This window comes from Astyanax mexicanus, chromosome 8 (genome assembly GCF_023375975.1).
Source record: "Astyanax mexicanus isolate ESR-SI-001 chromosome 8, AstMex3_surface, whole genome shotgun sequence".
Taxonomy (NCBI): Eukaryota; Metazoa; Chordata; class Actinopteri; order Characiformes; family Acestrorhamphidae; genus Astyanax; species Astyanax mexicanus.
The window spans coordinates 504,262-524,051 of record NC_064415.1 but is presented as its reverse complement, the minus strand read 5'-3'; the positions used below and the strand labels follow the sequence as shown (position 1 = coordinate 524,051).

At 38.6% G+C, this 19,790-nt stretch overlaps 1 protein-coding gene across 1 annotated transcript in view; it reads right to left on the bottom strand.

The window, feature by feature from the left end:
* LOC107196915 (outer dense fiber protein 2) overlaps positions 1–19,321 on the bottom strand; it is a 33,268-nt gene extending 13,947 nt beyond the window's left edge. Inside the window, 10 exon segments of the mRNA XM_049482601.1 lie at positions 18–127; positions 5,692–5,877; positions 10,774–10,890; positions 11,928–11,999; positions 13,714–13,788; positions 14,476–14,601; positions 15,047–15,173; positions 16,800–16,978; positions 17,695–17,783; positions 19,118–19,321. Of these exon segments, the coding sequence (XP_049338558.1) occupies positions 18–127; positions 5,692–5,877; positions 10,774–10,890; positions 11,928–11,999; positions 13,714–13,788; positions 14,476–14,601; positions 15,047–15,173; positions 16,800–16,978; positions 17,695–17,730 (1,028 nt within the window). The 5' untranslated portion in view covers positions 17,731–17,783; positions 19,118–19,321.
* Positions 19,322–19,790: the final 469 nt, after the last annotated feature.

Here is a 19,790-nt window from a genome sequence, read left to right as displayed (position 1 = left end):
TAATTGTGTGTAATTACTCTTTGAGTACAGTGATCTGAGCGTCCAGTCGGACTCTCTCCTCTGTAACGGACTCCTGTTGAGAGCGCCACCTATCTCTCTCAGCCCGAACCTCCGCCATCTTCACATCCTGCAGGAACATTTTCACACTTACCAGATGTTCCTATCACGGTATTACAATTATACCCACACATAAATATATCTATATATATATATTCAAGGATTCAAGGAGATTTTATTGTCATTCGCATCACATGTGGTACATGAGGTGGAACGAAATTGTGATCTCACGATCCAGTTTTACACCCAAAGAGCTGTTATTAATAGATATATAGATAAAAAAAAGAATACAATAAAAGAAATAGAATATACAAAATAGACAGATAAATATCCCAAGAATAAAAAAAATAAATAGAGCGTAGAAGGTTCAGCAACATGAAGTCCAGAGTGCAAGTGTGCTATAGCAGCATGATAATGTGAATTAGAGCAGTGGAGATAAAAGCTGCGGTCCAATCTGAAGGGAGCTGCCCTCCTAGGCAGCATTTTCAGGCAGCATAGGCGCGCTCCCGAGAAAAGGACTGTCCCATTCGGAAGGTAGCATGTGCTGCCTACCTGGGCAGCTGCCTTATTTTACCCCGATTCTGAAGGCAGCGTGAGATGTATCCTTCACGGCGAAGGCAATCCCATGATGCATTTCACCAGCTCAGAGTTCCAGCGCTCAGATTTAAAAACATGGCGGACGGAGCCGGCCTGCCACGGAGTTTCTGTACAAATGTAAGTAATTCCCTCCTGTATTTCCACTCACCGCTGCGTGGGTTTATCAGACTAGCATATTTTAGACTGTTTTAAGTTGTTTTCCATAGTTGTTTTCGCCTGTACTTCATTTAATGTAAGACCTGACCGGCGGAAGCTACAGTTAGCTTATCGCGCTAATTTACCGGGTAAGCTAACACGCATCTAGCCGACTTACAGAGTACCAAACGCGGCTGCAGCGCTGAGGAAACCCCCGCTAGGAAACAAAGATACCCTGGCCGTCCAGTATAAAAAGTTTTAACTGTTTTAAGTCACTGTTACGTATAACTAAGTGATTTACTGTGTAAATAGTGTAAACGTGTAGAATAACCTGTAATTCAGTGATTTAATGCGTAAACAGTTTAATTGTTAGAGGGAATAACTAGAGTTACCTGTAACTGAGTGATTAATTGTGTAAATAGTGGAATTATGAGCGTGTTCTCCATAAACCGCTGTTACTAATTCAGATTTATTTTTTCCACAGGGATGAACGCGGGCCGGGGAAGGTGAACGCTGGTCAGACCGGCTGGAGGCAGCGTTAGCTCCCTTTATGAATATATATTTTTTTCTTTGAATGTAATAAAGTTTTCTCTCTTAACATTATTATTTTTGCTTGCTGTGTTTTATAGTCACTATGCTTATTGTAGTATCACATCTCAACTAGTGGGTATGGGTAAATAAATAAATAAAAAGTTTATGAATCATGTGTTTTATGCAACTAAAAGGTAAAGATAAATTAGCTGACTGTGTATGAATGTACTATTGTGTGAAACGTAGCTTAGTTTGATAATTTAGCTCTGATGGCTCATACAAAATATTTATTATATTATGGTTTCATTACTCATGCATTTCTATGAAGCATCTAATCAAAAATAAATTAAATACATAAATAAAACTGACCATACTCTGAGAATTAAGTGAGGAAAAGTGTAGAATTAAAGTAAATCATGAATATTTAAATATATGTAATATTTGGATGAGTAAAAGAGAAATAGCTGCCGCTGCATTGAGATTTTTCCCGAGGTAAGTGATCATTAACTTTAGTTATTTATAAACAGCTCACGGGCACAGCGCGCTAGACGTGATGACGTATGCTGACTCCAGAGCGTGTCCCGAACGCGCTGCCTTATAAGATCCCTTATGGGTGAAAATGCTGCCGAACGAGGGAGCTGCCTTTGAAGGCAATGACTACCTAGGCAGCTCCCTTCAGATTGGACCGCAGCTACTGTGTCTCAGTGCAAGTAAAGTGACCATGTTGGTAAACAGTAAACAGTAATTTGTCCTTGATGTCAGTGCAGTGTGTTGTTAAGTGGAGTTTAAGAGTCTTACAGCTTCCGGAATGAAGCTGTTTCTGAGTCTTGTTGTTTTGCACTTGATGCTCCGCAGCCTCCGGCCTGAGGGGAGTGGGACAAAAAGTGCGTGTGCTGGGTGGGTGGGATCCTTCCTGATGCAGGTGGCCCTCTTCCTGCTCCTGGAGGTGTAAATGTCTGTGGTGCTGGGGAAGCTAACTCCAACAATCCTCTGTGCAGCCTTCACCACCCTCTGCAGTGCTTTCCTGTCTGCAGCAGAGCAGCTTCCATGCCACACATTGATGCTGGAGCACACGACGCTCTCCACCACACTTCTGTAGAAGGAGGTGAGGACTGCGCTCCCGAGTCCAGCTCGTCTCAGCTTCCTGAGGAAGTAGAGCCGCTGATGTGCCTTCCTGACCAGAGTGGAAGTGTTGTTGCTCCAGGTGAGGTTGCTGGTCAGGTGCACACCCAAGTACCTGTAGCTGTCAACCACTTCCACCGCAGATCCTCCAATGTGCAGGGGGAGGTGGGCATGCTTGCCCCTTCTGAAGTCCACAGTCATCTCCTTTGTCTTCTTTACATTGATGCAGAGGTTGTTTTCTCTGCACCAATCCTCCAGGTGTTCCACCTCCTGCCTGTAGCTGGACTCATCTCTGTTTGTGATGCATCCAACCACTGCTGTGTCGTCTGCAAACTTCACAATATGACAGCCTGGATGGAGAGGTGAGCAGTCATATGTGAGCAGTGTGAACAGGAGGGGGCTCAGCACACAGCCCTGAGGGGAGCCAGTGCTGAGGATTATGGAAGGGGAGGAGATGTTGTGAATCCTCACAGACTGCGGCCTGTTGGTCAGGAAGTCTAGGACCCAGTTGCACAGCGAAGAGCTCAGTCCAAGTGAGGAGAGTTTGGTTATCAGTGTCTGAGGAATCATGGTGTTGAAAGCAGATGTGAAGTCCACAAAGAGCATCCGAACGTAGGAATCCTTCTGCTCCAGGTGGGTGAGGGCAGTGTGGACCACGGAGGAAATGGCATCCTCTGTGGATCGGTTCTTCCTGTATGCATACTGGTGTGGATCCACAGTGATGTTGATGGTGGCTTTGATGTGGGTCTGAACCAGTCTTTCAAAGCACTTTGTGACTATCGGAGTGAGGGCTATTGGCCGGTAGTCATTCAGACCTGTCACTGTGGAGCTCTTGGGGACCGGGATGATGGTGGCAGTCTTCAGGCAAGTGGGGACAGCTGCCTGGATGAGGGACGCGTTGAAAATGTCGGCCAGGACGTCCGAGAGCTGGTCTGCGCAGTCTCTTAGCACCCGTCCGGGGATGTTGTCCGGGCCGGCAGCTTTCCGGGGGTTAATCCTCCTCAGCGTCCTCCTTACTTCTGCTGGTGTCACGCTGAGGGGCTCCTCTCCTGGTGAGTGTGGGAGCCTGGTGCTGGGGGGTGTGTCAGGGTTCTCAAAGCGGGCGTAGAATGTGTTGAGAGCCTCAGGCAGGGATGGGTCTTTTTTTGTAGTCCGTGATGCACTTGATGCCCCTCCACATGCTCTGTGGATCCTGGGAGGAAAAGTGTCCCTGGATTTTCTGAGCATATGCAGCTTTTGCCCTCTTAGCTCCAGCAGTCAGCTCTCTTCTAGCCCTCCTGAGTTCATCTGAGTCTCCAGATCTGAAGGCAGCATCCCTGGCTTTCAGCAGGGAACGCACCTCTGCGTTCAGCCAGGGCTTCTGGTTCGGGTAGCAAGTCACAGTCTTGGTAGTAGTGACATCCTCCACACACTTGCTGATGTACCCAAGAACAGCAGATGTGTATTCCTCCAGATCCAGCTCCCCCTCACACTCAGCAGCCTCCCTGAAGACCTGCCAGTCTGTGCAGCCGAAGCAGTCCTGCAGCACAGCGGCGCCATCCCTGGGCCACACCGTGATGGTTTTCTGTGTGGGTTTTGAGCATCGCAGTGGGGGGTGGTATGCGGGGACCAGCATGATGGAGATGTGGTCCGATAGCCCGAGGTGGGGGCGGGGGAAGGCTTTGTAAGCGTCTTTCACAGAGGAGTAAACACGGTCCAGCGTGTTATTACCTCGCGTTGGAATGTTCACGTGTTGGTAAAACCTCGGCAGCGTGTTCTTCAGTTCTACGTGGTTAAAATCCCCCGCTACCACGTAGAACGCGTCCGGATGCTTGTTCTGAAGCGAGCTGATGTTGTCATAAAGCTCCTTCAGCGCGTTGTTAGCATTAGCATCCGGTGCTATGTAAACAGCAATCACGAACACCGCCGAAAACTCACGAGGCAGATAGTGGGGACGACACTTCACAGTCAGCTGTTCTGTCGCCTCGGAGCAGTGGCTATTTACCAACACGCAGTTTGTGCACCAACCTTTGTTTATGTAGACGCACAAGCCGCCCCCCCCCGGGCTTTCCCGGATAGCTGGCTGCGGTCCGCTCGGAAGAGCTGCCGGCCGGCGAGCTGGAAGGCTGAGTCCGGCATGGTCTGGTTCAGCCAGGTTTCCGTGAGACAAATCACAGCGCAGTTCCTCATCTCCTCAGAAACATTCATCCTCAGCCGCAGCAGGTCCAGCTTGTTATCCAAAGAGCGGACGTTAGAGAGGAAAAGCGACGGAATCGGGGGTCGGTTAGCATTAGCCTTTAGCCTGGCTAGCACCCCAGCGCGTTTTCCTCTCTTCTGGCGCCGCTCGCACCGCCTCCTCCTCTTGCCCTTTGTCTGCAGCGATCCGCTCCCCCACGCCGGAGCGCGGAGGAGCTGCAGCTCGCCCAGCGTAGCTCGGATATTATTGTCCATAGTTGCTGTTTTACTGACCAAACTGTCCTTAATCCTCAAAAGTTCGGTCCTGCTGTAACTCACATGCGTGGGGCGCGTAAAGTTGGGTTCAGAACCGACGTAAAAACAGCTCAAAATAGGGTGTTCGCTAGGAGCGTGAGAAGCCGCTGCACTACTGCGCGCCGCCATCTTGCTATATATATGTACAGTATTGTGCAAAAATTTTAGGCACCTGTGGGATTTTTAAGTAAAGAAAAAACTTCTTATCTGTGCAGTAAGTGTTTCTTATCTCAGTAAACACATTACAGCATTACAATAAATACAAACAGCAATTTTACAAAAAGCTAAAAGTTTTCCTTAAAACAACCTAATCCTAATCTCTCCTCCTCTTAATCTGAGTTTAATAGAGTTATTTATTTCTAGTTCTCATCATATTAATCAACACCTGGTTTGATAAATGTTGGTAAATGTGTTACAGTAAATCAGGTGAGCTGCTGACGGAACTGAACATAATAATAAACACATGCTGTCTGAGGAGCATCCAAGAGAAATCTGGAGTCTCTACACTTTATTCTTCAGCTCGGCTCACAGGATATATAAACACACTTATAGTTAAAAATTAGAATTATTCCTTCTTACGTTTTACTGTATTAATCTTTATTTGCATCTGTTTAAATCATATGTGGTGCTTTTTTTCAGGTAAAAACACTGCTATTGCTGAGATAAATGGATTAGTGTCATTTGCTTTGATGCCTAAAACTTTTACACAGTATTATAAATATATTGAATTATCTCAGTATTTTATTTAGTAATTCTGTGTTAATTGTGAGATGGATGAACCTTCTCTCGGAGCTGCTGGTAGCATTTCTCCACGGCGGTCTCGAATCTCTCAGCTCTCTGTTTCTGAGCTCTGATCGCTTTCTTCAGAGCTTCCTTCTCCTCCAGAGCTGCAGCAGAAACACCGTCAATCTGAACCCGGAGATCCTCCAGATCCAGCTTCTGCTGCGCCACCGTCCTCTCCAGACCCTGAACACCACATATATACATATATACACACACACATCACCACCGTCCTCTCCAGACCCTGAACACCACATATATACACATATATACACACACACACATCACCACCGTCCTCTCCAGACCCTGAACACCACATATATACACATATATACACACACACATCACCACCGTCCTCTCCAGACCCTGAACACCACATATATACACATATATACACACACACATCACCACCGTCCTCTCCAGACCCTGAACACCACATATATACACATATATACACACACACATCACCACCGTCCTCTCCAGACCCTGAACACCACATATATATACATGTATATACACACACACACACATCACCACCGTCCTCTCCAGACCCTGAACACCACATATATATACACATATATACACACATATATACACATATATACACACACACACATCACCACCGTCCTCTCCAGACCCTGAACACCACACATATATACACAAATATATACACACACATCACCACCGTCCTCTCCAGACCCTGAACACCACATATATATATACACATATATACACACACACACATCACCACCGTCCTCTCCAGACCCTGAACACCACATATATATACATATATACACACACACACATCACCACCGTCCTCTCCAGACCCTGAACACCACATATATATACATATATACACACACACACATCACCACCGTCCTCTCCAGACCCTGGACACCACATATATTTACATATATATATACACACACACATCACTACCGTCCTCTCCAGACCCTGAACACCACATATATACACAAATATATACACACATCACCACCGTCCTCTCCAGACCCTGAACACCACATATATTTACATATATATACACACACACATCACTACCGTCCTCTCCAGACCCTGAACACCACATATATATACATATATACACACACACATCACCACCGTCCTCTCCAGACCCTGAACACCACATATATATACACAAATATATACACACACATCACTACCGTCCTCTCCAGACCCTGAACACCACATATTTATACACACATATATATACACACATATATACACACACATCACTACCGTCCTCTCCAGACCCTGAACACCACATATATATACACATATATACACACATATATATACACACACATCACTACCGTCCTCTCCAGACCCTGAACACCACATATATACACACATATATACACACATATATATACACACACACATCACTACCGTCCTCTCCAGACCCTGAACACCACATATATATATATACATATATACACACACACACACATCACCACTGTCCTCTCCAGACCCTGGACACCACATATATTTACATATATATACACACACACATCACTACCGTCCTCTCCAGACCCTGAACACCACATATATACACAAATATATACACACATCACCACCGTCCTCTCCAGACCCTGGACACCACATATATTTACATATATATACACACACACATCACTACCGTCCTCTCCAGACCCTGAACACCACATATATACACAAATATATACACACATCACCACCGTCCTCTCCAGACCCTGAACACCAAATATATTTACATATATATACACACACACATCACTACCGTCCTCTCCAGACCCTGAACACCACATATATATACACAAATATATACACACATATATATACACATCACCACCGTCCTCTCCAGACCCTGAACACCACATATATATATACACACACATCACTACGTCCTCTCCAGACCCTGAACACCACATATATATACACACATATATATACACATATATACACACATCACCACCGTCCTCTCCAGACCCTGAACACCACATATATACACACATATATACACACATATATATACGCACACATCACTACCGTCCTCTCCAGACCCTGAACACCACATATATATACACATATATACACACATATATACACACACATCACTACCGTCCTCTCCAGGCCCTAAACACCACATATATGTACAAATATATACACACACACATCACCACCGTCCTCTCCAGACCCTGAACACCACATATATATACACATATATACACACATCACCACCGTCCTCTCCAGACCCTGAACACCACATATATATATACACATATATACACACATCATCACCGTCCTCTCCAGACCCTGAACACCACATATATATACACAAATATATACACACACATCACCACCGTCCTCTCCAGACCCTGAACACCACATATATTTACACATATATACACACATATATACACACACATCATCACCGTCCTCTCCAGACCCGGAACACCACACATATATATATATACACATATATATACATATATACACACACATTACCACGTCCTCTCCAGACCCTGAACACCACATACATATACACATATACACACATCACCACCGTCCTCTCCAGACCCTAAACACTACATATATATACACATATATACACACATCACCACCGTCCTCTCCAGACCCTGAACACCACATGTATATATATATATATATACACTCATCATCACCGTCCTCTCCAGACCCTGAACACCACATATATATACACAAATATATACACACACATCATCACCGTCCTCTCCAGACCCTGAAACACCACATATAAATACACATATATATACACACACATCATCACCGTCCTCTCCAGACCCTGAACACCACATATATTTACACATATATACACACATATATACACATATATACACACACATCATCACCGTCCTCTCCAGACCCGGAACACCACATATATATATATATACACATATATATACATATATACACACACATCACCACCGTCCTCTCCAGACCCTGAACACCACATATATTTACATATATATACACACACACATCACTACCGTCCTCTCCAGACCCTGAACACCACATATATATACACAAATATATACACACACATCACTACCGTCCTCTCCAGACCCTGAACACCACATATTTATACACACATATATACACACATATATACACACACATCACTACCGTCCTCTCCAGACCCTGAACACCACATATATATACACATATATACACACATATATATACACACACACATCACTACCGTCCTCTCCAGACCCTGAACACCACATATATATATATACATATATACACACACACACACACATCACCACTGTCCTCTCCAGACCCTGGACACCACATATATTTACATATATATACACACACACATCACTACCGTCCTCTCCAGACCCTGAACACCACATATATACACAAATATATACACACATCACCACCGTCCTCTCCAGACCCTGAACACCACATATATTTACATATATATACACACACACATCACTACCGTCCTCTCCAGACCCTGAACACCACATATATACACACATATATACACACATATATATACACACACATCACTACCGTCCTCTCCAGACCCTGAACACCACATATATATATACACACACATCACTACGTCCTCTCCAGACCCTGAACACCACATATATATACACACATATATATACACATATATACACACATCACCACCGTCCTCTCCAGACCCTGAACACCACATATATACACACATATATACACACATATATATACACACACATCACTACCGTCCTCTCCAGACCCTGAACACCACATATATATACACATATATACACACATATATACACACACATCACTACCGTCCTCTCCAGGCCCTAAACACCACATATATGTACAAATATATACACACACACATCACCACCGTCCTCTCCAGACCCTGAACACCACATATATATATACACATATATACACACATCACCACCGTCCTCTCCAGACCCTGAACACCACATATATATACACAAATATATACACACACATCACCACCGTCCTCTCCAGACCCTGAACACCACATATATTTACACATATATACACACATATATACACACACATCATCACCGTCCTCTCCAGACCCGGAACACCACACATATATATATATACACATATATATACATATATACACACACATTACCACGTCCTCTCCAGACCCTGAACACCACATACATATACACATATACACACACATCACCACCGTCCTCTCCAGACCCTGAACACCACATGTATATATATATATATATACACTCATCATCACCGTCCTCTCCAGACCCTGAACACCACATATATATACACAAATATATACACACACATCATCACCGTCCTCTCCAGACCCTGAAACACCACATATAAATACACATATATATACACACACATCATCACCGTCCTCTCCAGACCCTGAACACCACATATATTTACACATATATACACACATATATACACATATATACACACACATCATCACCGTCCTCTCCAGACCCGGAACACCACATATATATATATATACACATATATATACATATATACACACACATCACCACCGTCCTCTCCAGACCCTAAACACCACATATATACACATATACACTGACACACACGCACATCATTACTATCCTTTCCAGACACTGAAACACCATATAAATGCACACATATAAACACACATAAACACAAATAAACACATACATTATCACCATATAAACACACCTATATATACACACACATCTCCATATATATATACGGATATATAAGGTGAACGCTAATTATTCTAAATTACATATCATCGTTGTCCAATGAAAAACAAGCATCTCTAAAATAGCAACTTTACAGGAGAGAAAAAACCTTCTAAACTTTTAATGAAAGTCAATGTAAAAAGAGTTTATTTCAGGTCGTTTTGAAGAATTTCTATTGGTCCATTCATCAAGAAATTTGGTCACAGTGTAAGGGACAGAATGTGTATTCAAATTATGTATTAAACTAAAAATCCACAAATATTGAGATACTAGTTTTTAATTGGACAGCGACAATATATAGAGAAATATATCCCGTATGTGCTGGACGTACCCTGAGCTGCACCGTCAGCCGGTTGTTTTCTGCCTCTTTGTTTCGGAGTTGACCCTGCAGGTGAGCTCGAGTCGTATCCACTGAGCGAGAGAGCTGCACCACCGACTCCGTGTTCTCCTGAACCCCAGAACACAATATCAGATCATAATCAATAATACATAATCAATAACACATAATCAATAACACAATCAATAACACAATAAATAATACATAATCAATAACACAATCAATAACACATAATCAATAATACATAATCAATAACACATAATCAATAATACATAATCAATAACACAATCAATAATACATAATCAATAACACAATCAATAATACATAATCAATCAATAACACAATCAATAACACATAATCAATAACACATAATCAATCAATAACACAATCAATAACACATAATCAATAACACATAATCAATAACACAGAATCAATAACACATCATCAATAACACATAATCAATAATACATAATCAATAACACATAATCAATAACACAATCAATAATACATAATCAATAACACATAATCAATCAATAACACATAATCAATAACACATCATCAATAACACATAATCAGTAACACATAATCAATAACACATAATCAATAACACAATCAATAATACATAATCAATAACACATAATCAATAACACATAATCAATCAATAACACATAATCAATAACACATCATCAATAACACATAATCAGTAACACATAATCAATAACACATAATCAATAACACAATCAATAATACATAATCAATAACACATAATCAATAACACATCATCAATAACACATAATCAGTAACACATAATCAATAACACATAATCAATAACACAATCAATAATACATAATCAATAACACATAATCAATAACACATAATCAATCAATAACACATAATCAATAACACATAATCAATAACACATAATCAATAACACACAATCAATAACACATAATCAATAACTTCATTCCTCCAGACACATGCTGAGATCAATATATCAACACTGTCACATATCAGCCTTAATCCACATTCTCACTATAAAGAAAAGTAAAAGTAAAAGTATAAGAAAGTATAAAATTATAAAAATATAAAATATAAAACAGAAAAAAGAGGAATATATTGTTTATTATGAGAGTAAAGATAAATCTCACCATTTCTCTCCTCCTCAGAGTCATCAGTTCCTCCACCTTCCTCTCCTTCTCACCTAAACTCCGCCTCAAATCCTAATCAATAAAAACACAAACCTTTACTTTACTGATTCAGAGTCACTCCCTAAAATATTACCGTCTAAATTTCATAATAAAAGTCTTTTCTTATATAAGAACATGTTAAAATTACTTATTTTACTTATTTATTTTACTTATTTATTTTACTTATTTACTCACATTATCAGATAATATTACTAAATTATTACACTGATATTATACACCATGCTGAACTGAACTAAAAGAGGTGTTATAACCTGATTATCTGATTATTACCTGATTATCTGATTATTATCTGATTATTACCTGATTATCTGATTATTACCTGATTATCTGATTATTATCTGATTATTACCTGATTATTACCTGATTATCTGATTATTACCTGATTATCTGATTATTATCTGATTATTACCTGATTATTACCTGACTATCACCAGATTATCTGATTATTACCTGATTATCTGATTATTACCTGATTATCTGATTATTACCTGATTATATGATTATTACCTGATTATATGATTATTATCTGATTATTACCTGATTATCTGATTATTACCTGATTATCTGATTATTATCTGATTATTACCTGATTATTACCTGACTATCACCAGATTATCTGATTATTACCTGATTATCTGATTATTACCTGATTATCTGATTATTACCTGATTATATGATTATTACCTGATTATATGATTATTACCTGATTATTACCTGATTACCTGATTATTACCTGATTATCTGATTATTATCTGATTATTACCTGATTATCTGATTATTATCTGATTATCTGATTATTACCTGATTATCTGATTATTATCTGATTATTACCTGGTTATCTGATTATTACCTGATTATCTGATTATTATCTGATTATCTGATTATTATCTGATTATTACCTGGTTATCTGATTATTACCTGATTATCTGATTATTATCTGATTATTACCTGATTACCTGATTATTACCTGATTATCTGATTATTATCTGATTATTACCTGATTATCTGATTATTATCTGATTATCTGATTATTACCTGATTATCTGATTATTATCTGATTATTACCTGGTTATCTGATTATTACCTGATTATCTGATTATTATCTGATTATCTGATTATTACCTGATTATCTGATTATTATCTGATTATTACCTGATTATCTGATTATTATCTGATTATCTGATTATTATCTGATTATTACCTGATTATCTGATTATTATCTGATTATTACCTGATTATCTAATTATTACCTGATTATCTGATTATTACCTGATTATCTGATTATTACCTGATTATCTGATTATTATCTGATTATCTGATTATTACCTGATTATCTGATTATTATCTGATTATCTGATTATTACCTGATTATCTGATTATTATCTGATTATTACCTGATTATCTGATTATTACCTGATTATCTGATTATTATCTGATTATCTGATTATTACCTGATTATCTGATTATTATCTGATTATTACCTGATTATCTAATTATTACCTGATTATCTGATTATTATCTGATTATTACCTGATTATCTGATTATTACCTGATTATCTGATTATTATCTGATTATCTGATTATTACCTGATTATCTGATTATTATCTGATTATTACCTGATTATCTAATTATTACCTGATTATCTGATTATTATCTGATTATTATCTGATTATCTGATTATTACCTGATTATCTGATTATTATCTGATTATTATCTGATTATTACCTGGTTATCACGTTGGGTCTGAGAGAGCTTCTTCAGTAGATCCTCTATATGAGCATCAGTCTCAGTTCTACACGCCTGCAAACATAAACCACACCCATCATCACCCACATCAGTACATCATCCTCATTATCACCATCATCATCACCCACTCTATACATCATCATCACCATCATCAGTATTCAGTACTGGTCAGTATTACAGTATTCTGTACTGGTCAGTATTAGTCAGTACTGGTCAGTATTAGAGTATTCAGTACTGGTCAGTATTAGAGTATTCAGTACTGGTCAGTATTAGAGTATTCAGTACTGGTCAGTATTAGAGTATTCAGTACTGGTCAGTATTAGAGTATTCAGTACTGGTCAGTATTAGAGTATTCAGTACTGGTCAGTATTACTCAGTATTAGTCAGTACTGGTCAATATTAGTCTGTACTGGTCAGTATTAGAGTATTCAGTACTGGTCAGTATTAGAGTATTCAGTACTGGTCAGTATTAGTCAGTATTAGTCAGTACTGGTCAATATTAGTCAGTACTGGTCAGTATAAGAGTATTCAGTACTGGTCAGTATAAGAGTATTCAGTACTGGTCAGTATTAGAGTATTCAGTACTGGTCAGTATTAGAGTATTCAGTACTGGTCAGTATTAGTCAGTACTGGTCAGTACTGGTCAGTATTAGTCAGTATTAGTCAGTACTGGTCAGTATTAGTCAGTACTGGTCAGTATTAGTCAGTACTGGTCAGTAGTAGAGTATTATCAGTACTGACCTCCTCCTGCAGGAAGTCTTTAAGTTGTTGACGGACGGAGGCATTGATTCGTTTAAACACCTCCAGCTTCTCCAGTAACATTCCCTTCTGCCTGCTCACCCTGCGATCACTCGAACACCTGGAGTCCTAATCAATCAATCAATCAATCAGTTAATAATCAATAAACCAGCTAATAACCAATATACCAGTTAATAATCAATCAACCAGTTAATAATCAATATACCAGTTAATAATCAATCAACCAGTTAATAATCAATATACCAGTTAATAATCAATCAACCAGTTAATAATCAATATACCAGTTAATAATCAATCAACCAGTTCATAATCAATCAACCAGCTAATAATCAATAATCTCTGATCCTCAGGGCTGTTTTTACACACATCAACATCTGAATTATTAAAAAAATATCAACAGTATTAGCATTTTTATTTAAAGCCAAATATCCAGGGATTAATTAGTTTAATTACTTTAATTTAACTATTACTTTAAATCAATTATTTTAAGTACACATTAAGTAAATAATGTATTTATATAAGTTGTAATCTGTACTTATAAAATGTCTCGTACGTCATAGTCCTCCTCCAGGATGTCTCTGAAGGACACCAGCTGGACTGCGGCGGACGTGGCGGCGGATTCTGCAGCGATCAGAGTCTTCAACAGCAGCTTCTTATCCCCCGACAACGAGTCCTCATAACTACACAACATATAAATTACACAATCAAAACACACAGATAATATATATAAAATATATTATTATTATTATTAAATTACACAGAGATAGCAGCAGCTTCTTATCCCCCGACAACGAGTCCTCATAACTACACAACATATAAATAACACAATCAAAACACACAGATAATATATATAAAATATATTATTATTATTATTAAATTACACAGAGATAGCAGCAGCTTCTTATCCCCCGACAACGAGTCCTCATAACTATACAACATATAAATAACACAATCAAAACACACAGAGAATATATATAAAATATATCATTATTAAATTACACAGAGACAGCAGCAGCTTCTTATCCCCCAACAACGAGTCCTCATAACTCTGACTACACAACATATAAATAACACAATCAAAACACACAGAGAATATATATAAAATATATCATTATTAAATTACACAGAGATAGCAGCAGCTTCTTATCCCCCGACAACGAGTCCTCATAACTATACAACATATAAATAACACAATCAAAACACACAGAGAATATATATAAAATATATCATTATTAAATTACACAGAGACAGCAGCAGCTTCTTATCCCCCAACAACGAGTCCTCATAACTCTGACTACACAACATATAAATAACACAATCAAAACACACAGAGAATATATATAAAATATATCATTATTAAATTACACAGAGATAGCAGCAGCTTCTTATCCCCCGACAACGAGTCCTCATAACTATACAACATATAAATAACACAATCAAAACACACAGAGAATATATATAAAATATATCATTATTAAATTACACAGAGATAGCAGCAGCTTCTTATCCCCCGACAACGAGTCCTCATAACTATACAACATATAAATAACACAATCAAAACACACAGAGAATATATATAAAATATATCATTATTAAATTACACAGAGACAGCAGCAGCTTCTTATCCCCCGACAACGAGTCCTCATAACTATACAACATATAAATAACACAATCAAAACACACAGAGAATATATATAAAATATATCATTATTAAATTACACAGAGATAGCAGCAGCTTCTTATCCCCGACAACGAGTCCTCATAACTATACAACATATAAATAACACAATCAAAACACACAGAGAATATATATATAAAATATATTAGTATTAAATTACACAGAGAGAACATTATAAAATACAGTGTTATATTACACAGTGAGAGCAGCAGGGACACTCTACAGCTACTGGTGCTCTTTCATACCATCATCTGTTCCATCAGTTCATTGGAATACTAATCCAGAATTAGTAATGAAAAACCTATACATAACACTACCACCACCATGTTTATCAGGTGAGCTTGTGTGTTCTGGATCATTAACAGACTGGCCTTGGCCGTTTCATTTGTTAAGTAAAGGTTTATTTTAAAGGTCTCATGTTTATGATGTTTTTATAACATTTTATCAGTGATTTAAAATATGGTGTGGAAACGGTAATCTCGTTAATGCTGTGGCAGGTGGAGGCCTCTAGTGGAAGCCTCCAGTATCACACGTAGCCACACAGATTAGCCTGACTCCACCCCTCCACCTGTACGTCCTGTACTCTGAGCTGGGTCACTGGGTCAGGTGTTTAGCGCTGTTGTCTCACCTGGTTCTGTCCTCAGAGAACCGGTGGTTCTGACTCACTCCGGACCTCCTGCCGCTGCCGACCTCCGACCTCCCGTCCAGATCTCCAGCACTCAGCATCAGCTCGTCTCTGGAGAACCTGGAGCCGAGCGGAGACTCCCTCAGATCTGCAGAGGACAACGTCCTCATCCGTCCCCCTGCCTGAGACAACCACATACACCACGCCTACCGGTTACCAACCACTGACAGAGACAACCACATCCACCACGCCCAGATATGAGCTCGTTAAGGATGGTTAAGATATGAGCTCGTTAAGGATGGTTAAGATATGAGCTCGTTAAGGATGGTTAAGAGATAAACTTGTTAAGGATGGTTAAGATATGAGCTCGTTAAGGATGGTTAAGGATGGTTAAGAGATGAGCTCGTTAAGGATGGTTAAGGATGGTTAAGAGATGAGCTCGTTAAGGATGGTTAAGGATGGTTAAGAGATGAGCTCGTTAAGGATGGTTAAGGATGGTTAAGAGATGAGCTCGTTAAGGATGGTTAAGAGATAAACTTGTTAAGGATGGTTAAGGATGGTTAAGAGATGAGCTCGTTAAGGATGGTTAAGGATGGTTAAGGATCATTAAGAGATGAGTTCGTTAAGGATGATTAAGGATGGTTAAGGATGGTTAAGAGATAAACTTGTTAAGGATGGTTAAGGATGGTTAAGAGATGAGCTCGTTAAGGATGGTTAAGGATGGTTAAGGATCATTAAGAGATGAGTTCGTTAAGGATGATTAAGGATGGTTAAGGATGGTTAAGGATGGTTAAGAGATGAGTTCGTTAAGGATGATTAAGGATGGTTAAGGATGGTTAAGAGATGAGTTCGTTAAGGATGGTTAAGGTATGTTAAGGATAATAAGGAGGATAATTACCTCATAGCTGTCCTCGTCCGGCTGCCATTCGCTCATTGTTGTTTTGGCTCTGGGTTTGGAGAGTTTGGTGGGATTGGTGGGTTTGGTACCTGGTCAGAACATCCACAGTCAGAACCTTCATTTACAGAGTTACAGAACAGATACAGAACCGGTTCTGCTGTTAATCCAGAGCAGACGAGGTTCTAAAAGCAGGTGGGGGTTAATCCGGTCAGTCTGACTTAAAGTACTGATTAAACACATTAACCCCTTCACCACCATCAACTACACTCAGCCTGAGGAAACCAATACACCATTCAGATTACACTACACTGCATCATAATGTATTAATAATAAATTAACTGTATTAACTATATGAACTACATTGCTATCCAATTTATAGTTTCCTATAGTCTTTTTATTTTTCTGCCAGATTCTTAATATGTAAAATGTATATACCAGTCAAAACTTCAGTGGTTTCCACCTCAAATTCAGTGTAAAAAATGTTTTTTCTTTGTAGATTAATATTAGTCATCAAAACTATATAGAAAAACATATGGAATTATTTTCTAACCAAAAAAATGTTAAACAAACCAGAATATGTTTTATATTTTACATTCTTGTTTAGATGATCAGTTTTGAACATCTCTGCTGGATTTTCTCAGTCAGTTTTATGAGGTAGAGTCTCCTGGAATTCAGGCTTTCAGTTAACAGCTGTGCTGAACTCATCAAGAGTTAATTACTTGAATTTCTTGTCTCTTAATGTGAAGTTTGAGAGCATCAGTTAAAGTAAAGTAGTGAAGAGGTAGAGTTACAGGTATACAGTGAATAGTGAATATTTGAATAATGTTCTAATCCAGATTGTGGAAAGTAAAAACAACTACTCAACTAAATAAAGAAACAAATATTTAAGGAAAAATTAAGGCCAGTAAATCCGAAATGAAGAATTTCAAGAACTCTGAAAGTATCCTCAAGTGCAGTCACTGCAAAAATCATCAAAAACTTTATAATGGTGGAACTGGCACTCATCAGGACCGCCCCAGGAAAGGAAGAGCAAGAGTTTCCTCTGTTGTAAAGGATGAGTTTATCAGAGTTTTCAGCCTCAGAAACCACACGTTAATAAACAGCTCCTCAGATAAGAGTATCTAAATACTTCACAGAGTATTTAGGTTTGTTTAACACTGTTTTTAAGTTTCTACATGATTCATTATGTGTTCCTTCATAATCTGATAGATCATTTTATTATTCATTTACTATGTAGGGATAAAATAGTATTGAATGAGAAACTACAGGCTAAACTCTCTGGAATCTTGTTAAAACGTTGTTAATCGTTGTTATAACTCTGTTCTATCTTATCTTAGTTCCAGTTTTATTATCTCTCTCTAAACATCAGAACAGTTTACAGATAAAACACTATAAATATAACAATCAGAATAATCAGACCCACCGGTGCTCAGCCAAACTCCTCATAATCCCACAGCTCTCACTGGAGAAAAGGGTTAAATACTGTAAAACATCCCATAATAGAATATAAAACACTATTCTTATCCATGTGCTCCGGTTTTAATTCGGATTAATCTCTGTACAGCAGAGCTGGAGCTCTAAACACTGTAGCGCTGCTCATCTCTATGGAGCGGAAGGCAAACAATCAGCGGCTTGTGGGCGGAGCCTGGGCGGGGTTTAGGGCGGGGTTTGTAAGGGGCTTTTCACGGTAAGGGTAACATTTAATCAGGTCAGTTTTCTGAAAAATAGAAAATTAGGTTTAAAACTTCATTATTTTTTTTTTTTTCATCGGTATGATAAAAAAATAAATTATCACTTATTATTATTACTTCATACAAATTTCATTTTTTTTTTATTTCTGCCCACAATTTACAAACAGAATGTTTTTAATTTTCCTCAAAGAATAAGGAATAGAAATGATGATTTGAAAAAATGAAATAAACCTATTTTTTTCTTGGCTCCCCCAAAATAGTTTTTTTTTGTCTAATTTTCTATTTTGTAATTTAAAAAAAATCAAAACGTCAGTGTGTAACTTTTATAAATGAAATTTTCTAACCATTTAAGACTAAATGCAAAAATAGAAAATTGGATATAACAACTCATTATTTCGTTTTTTT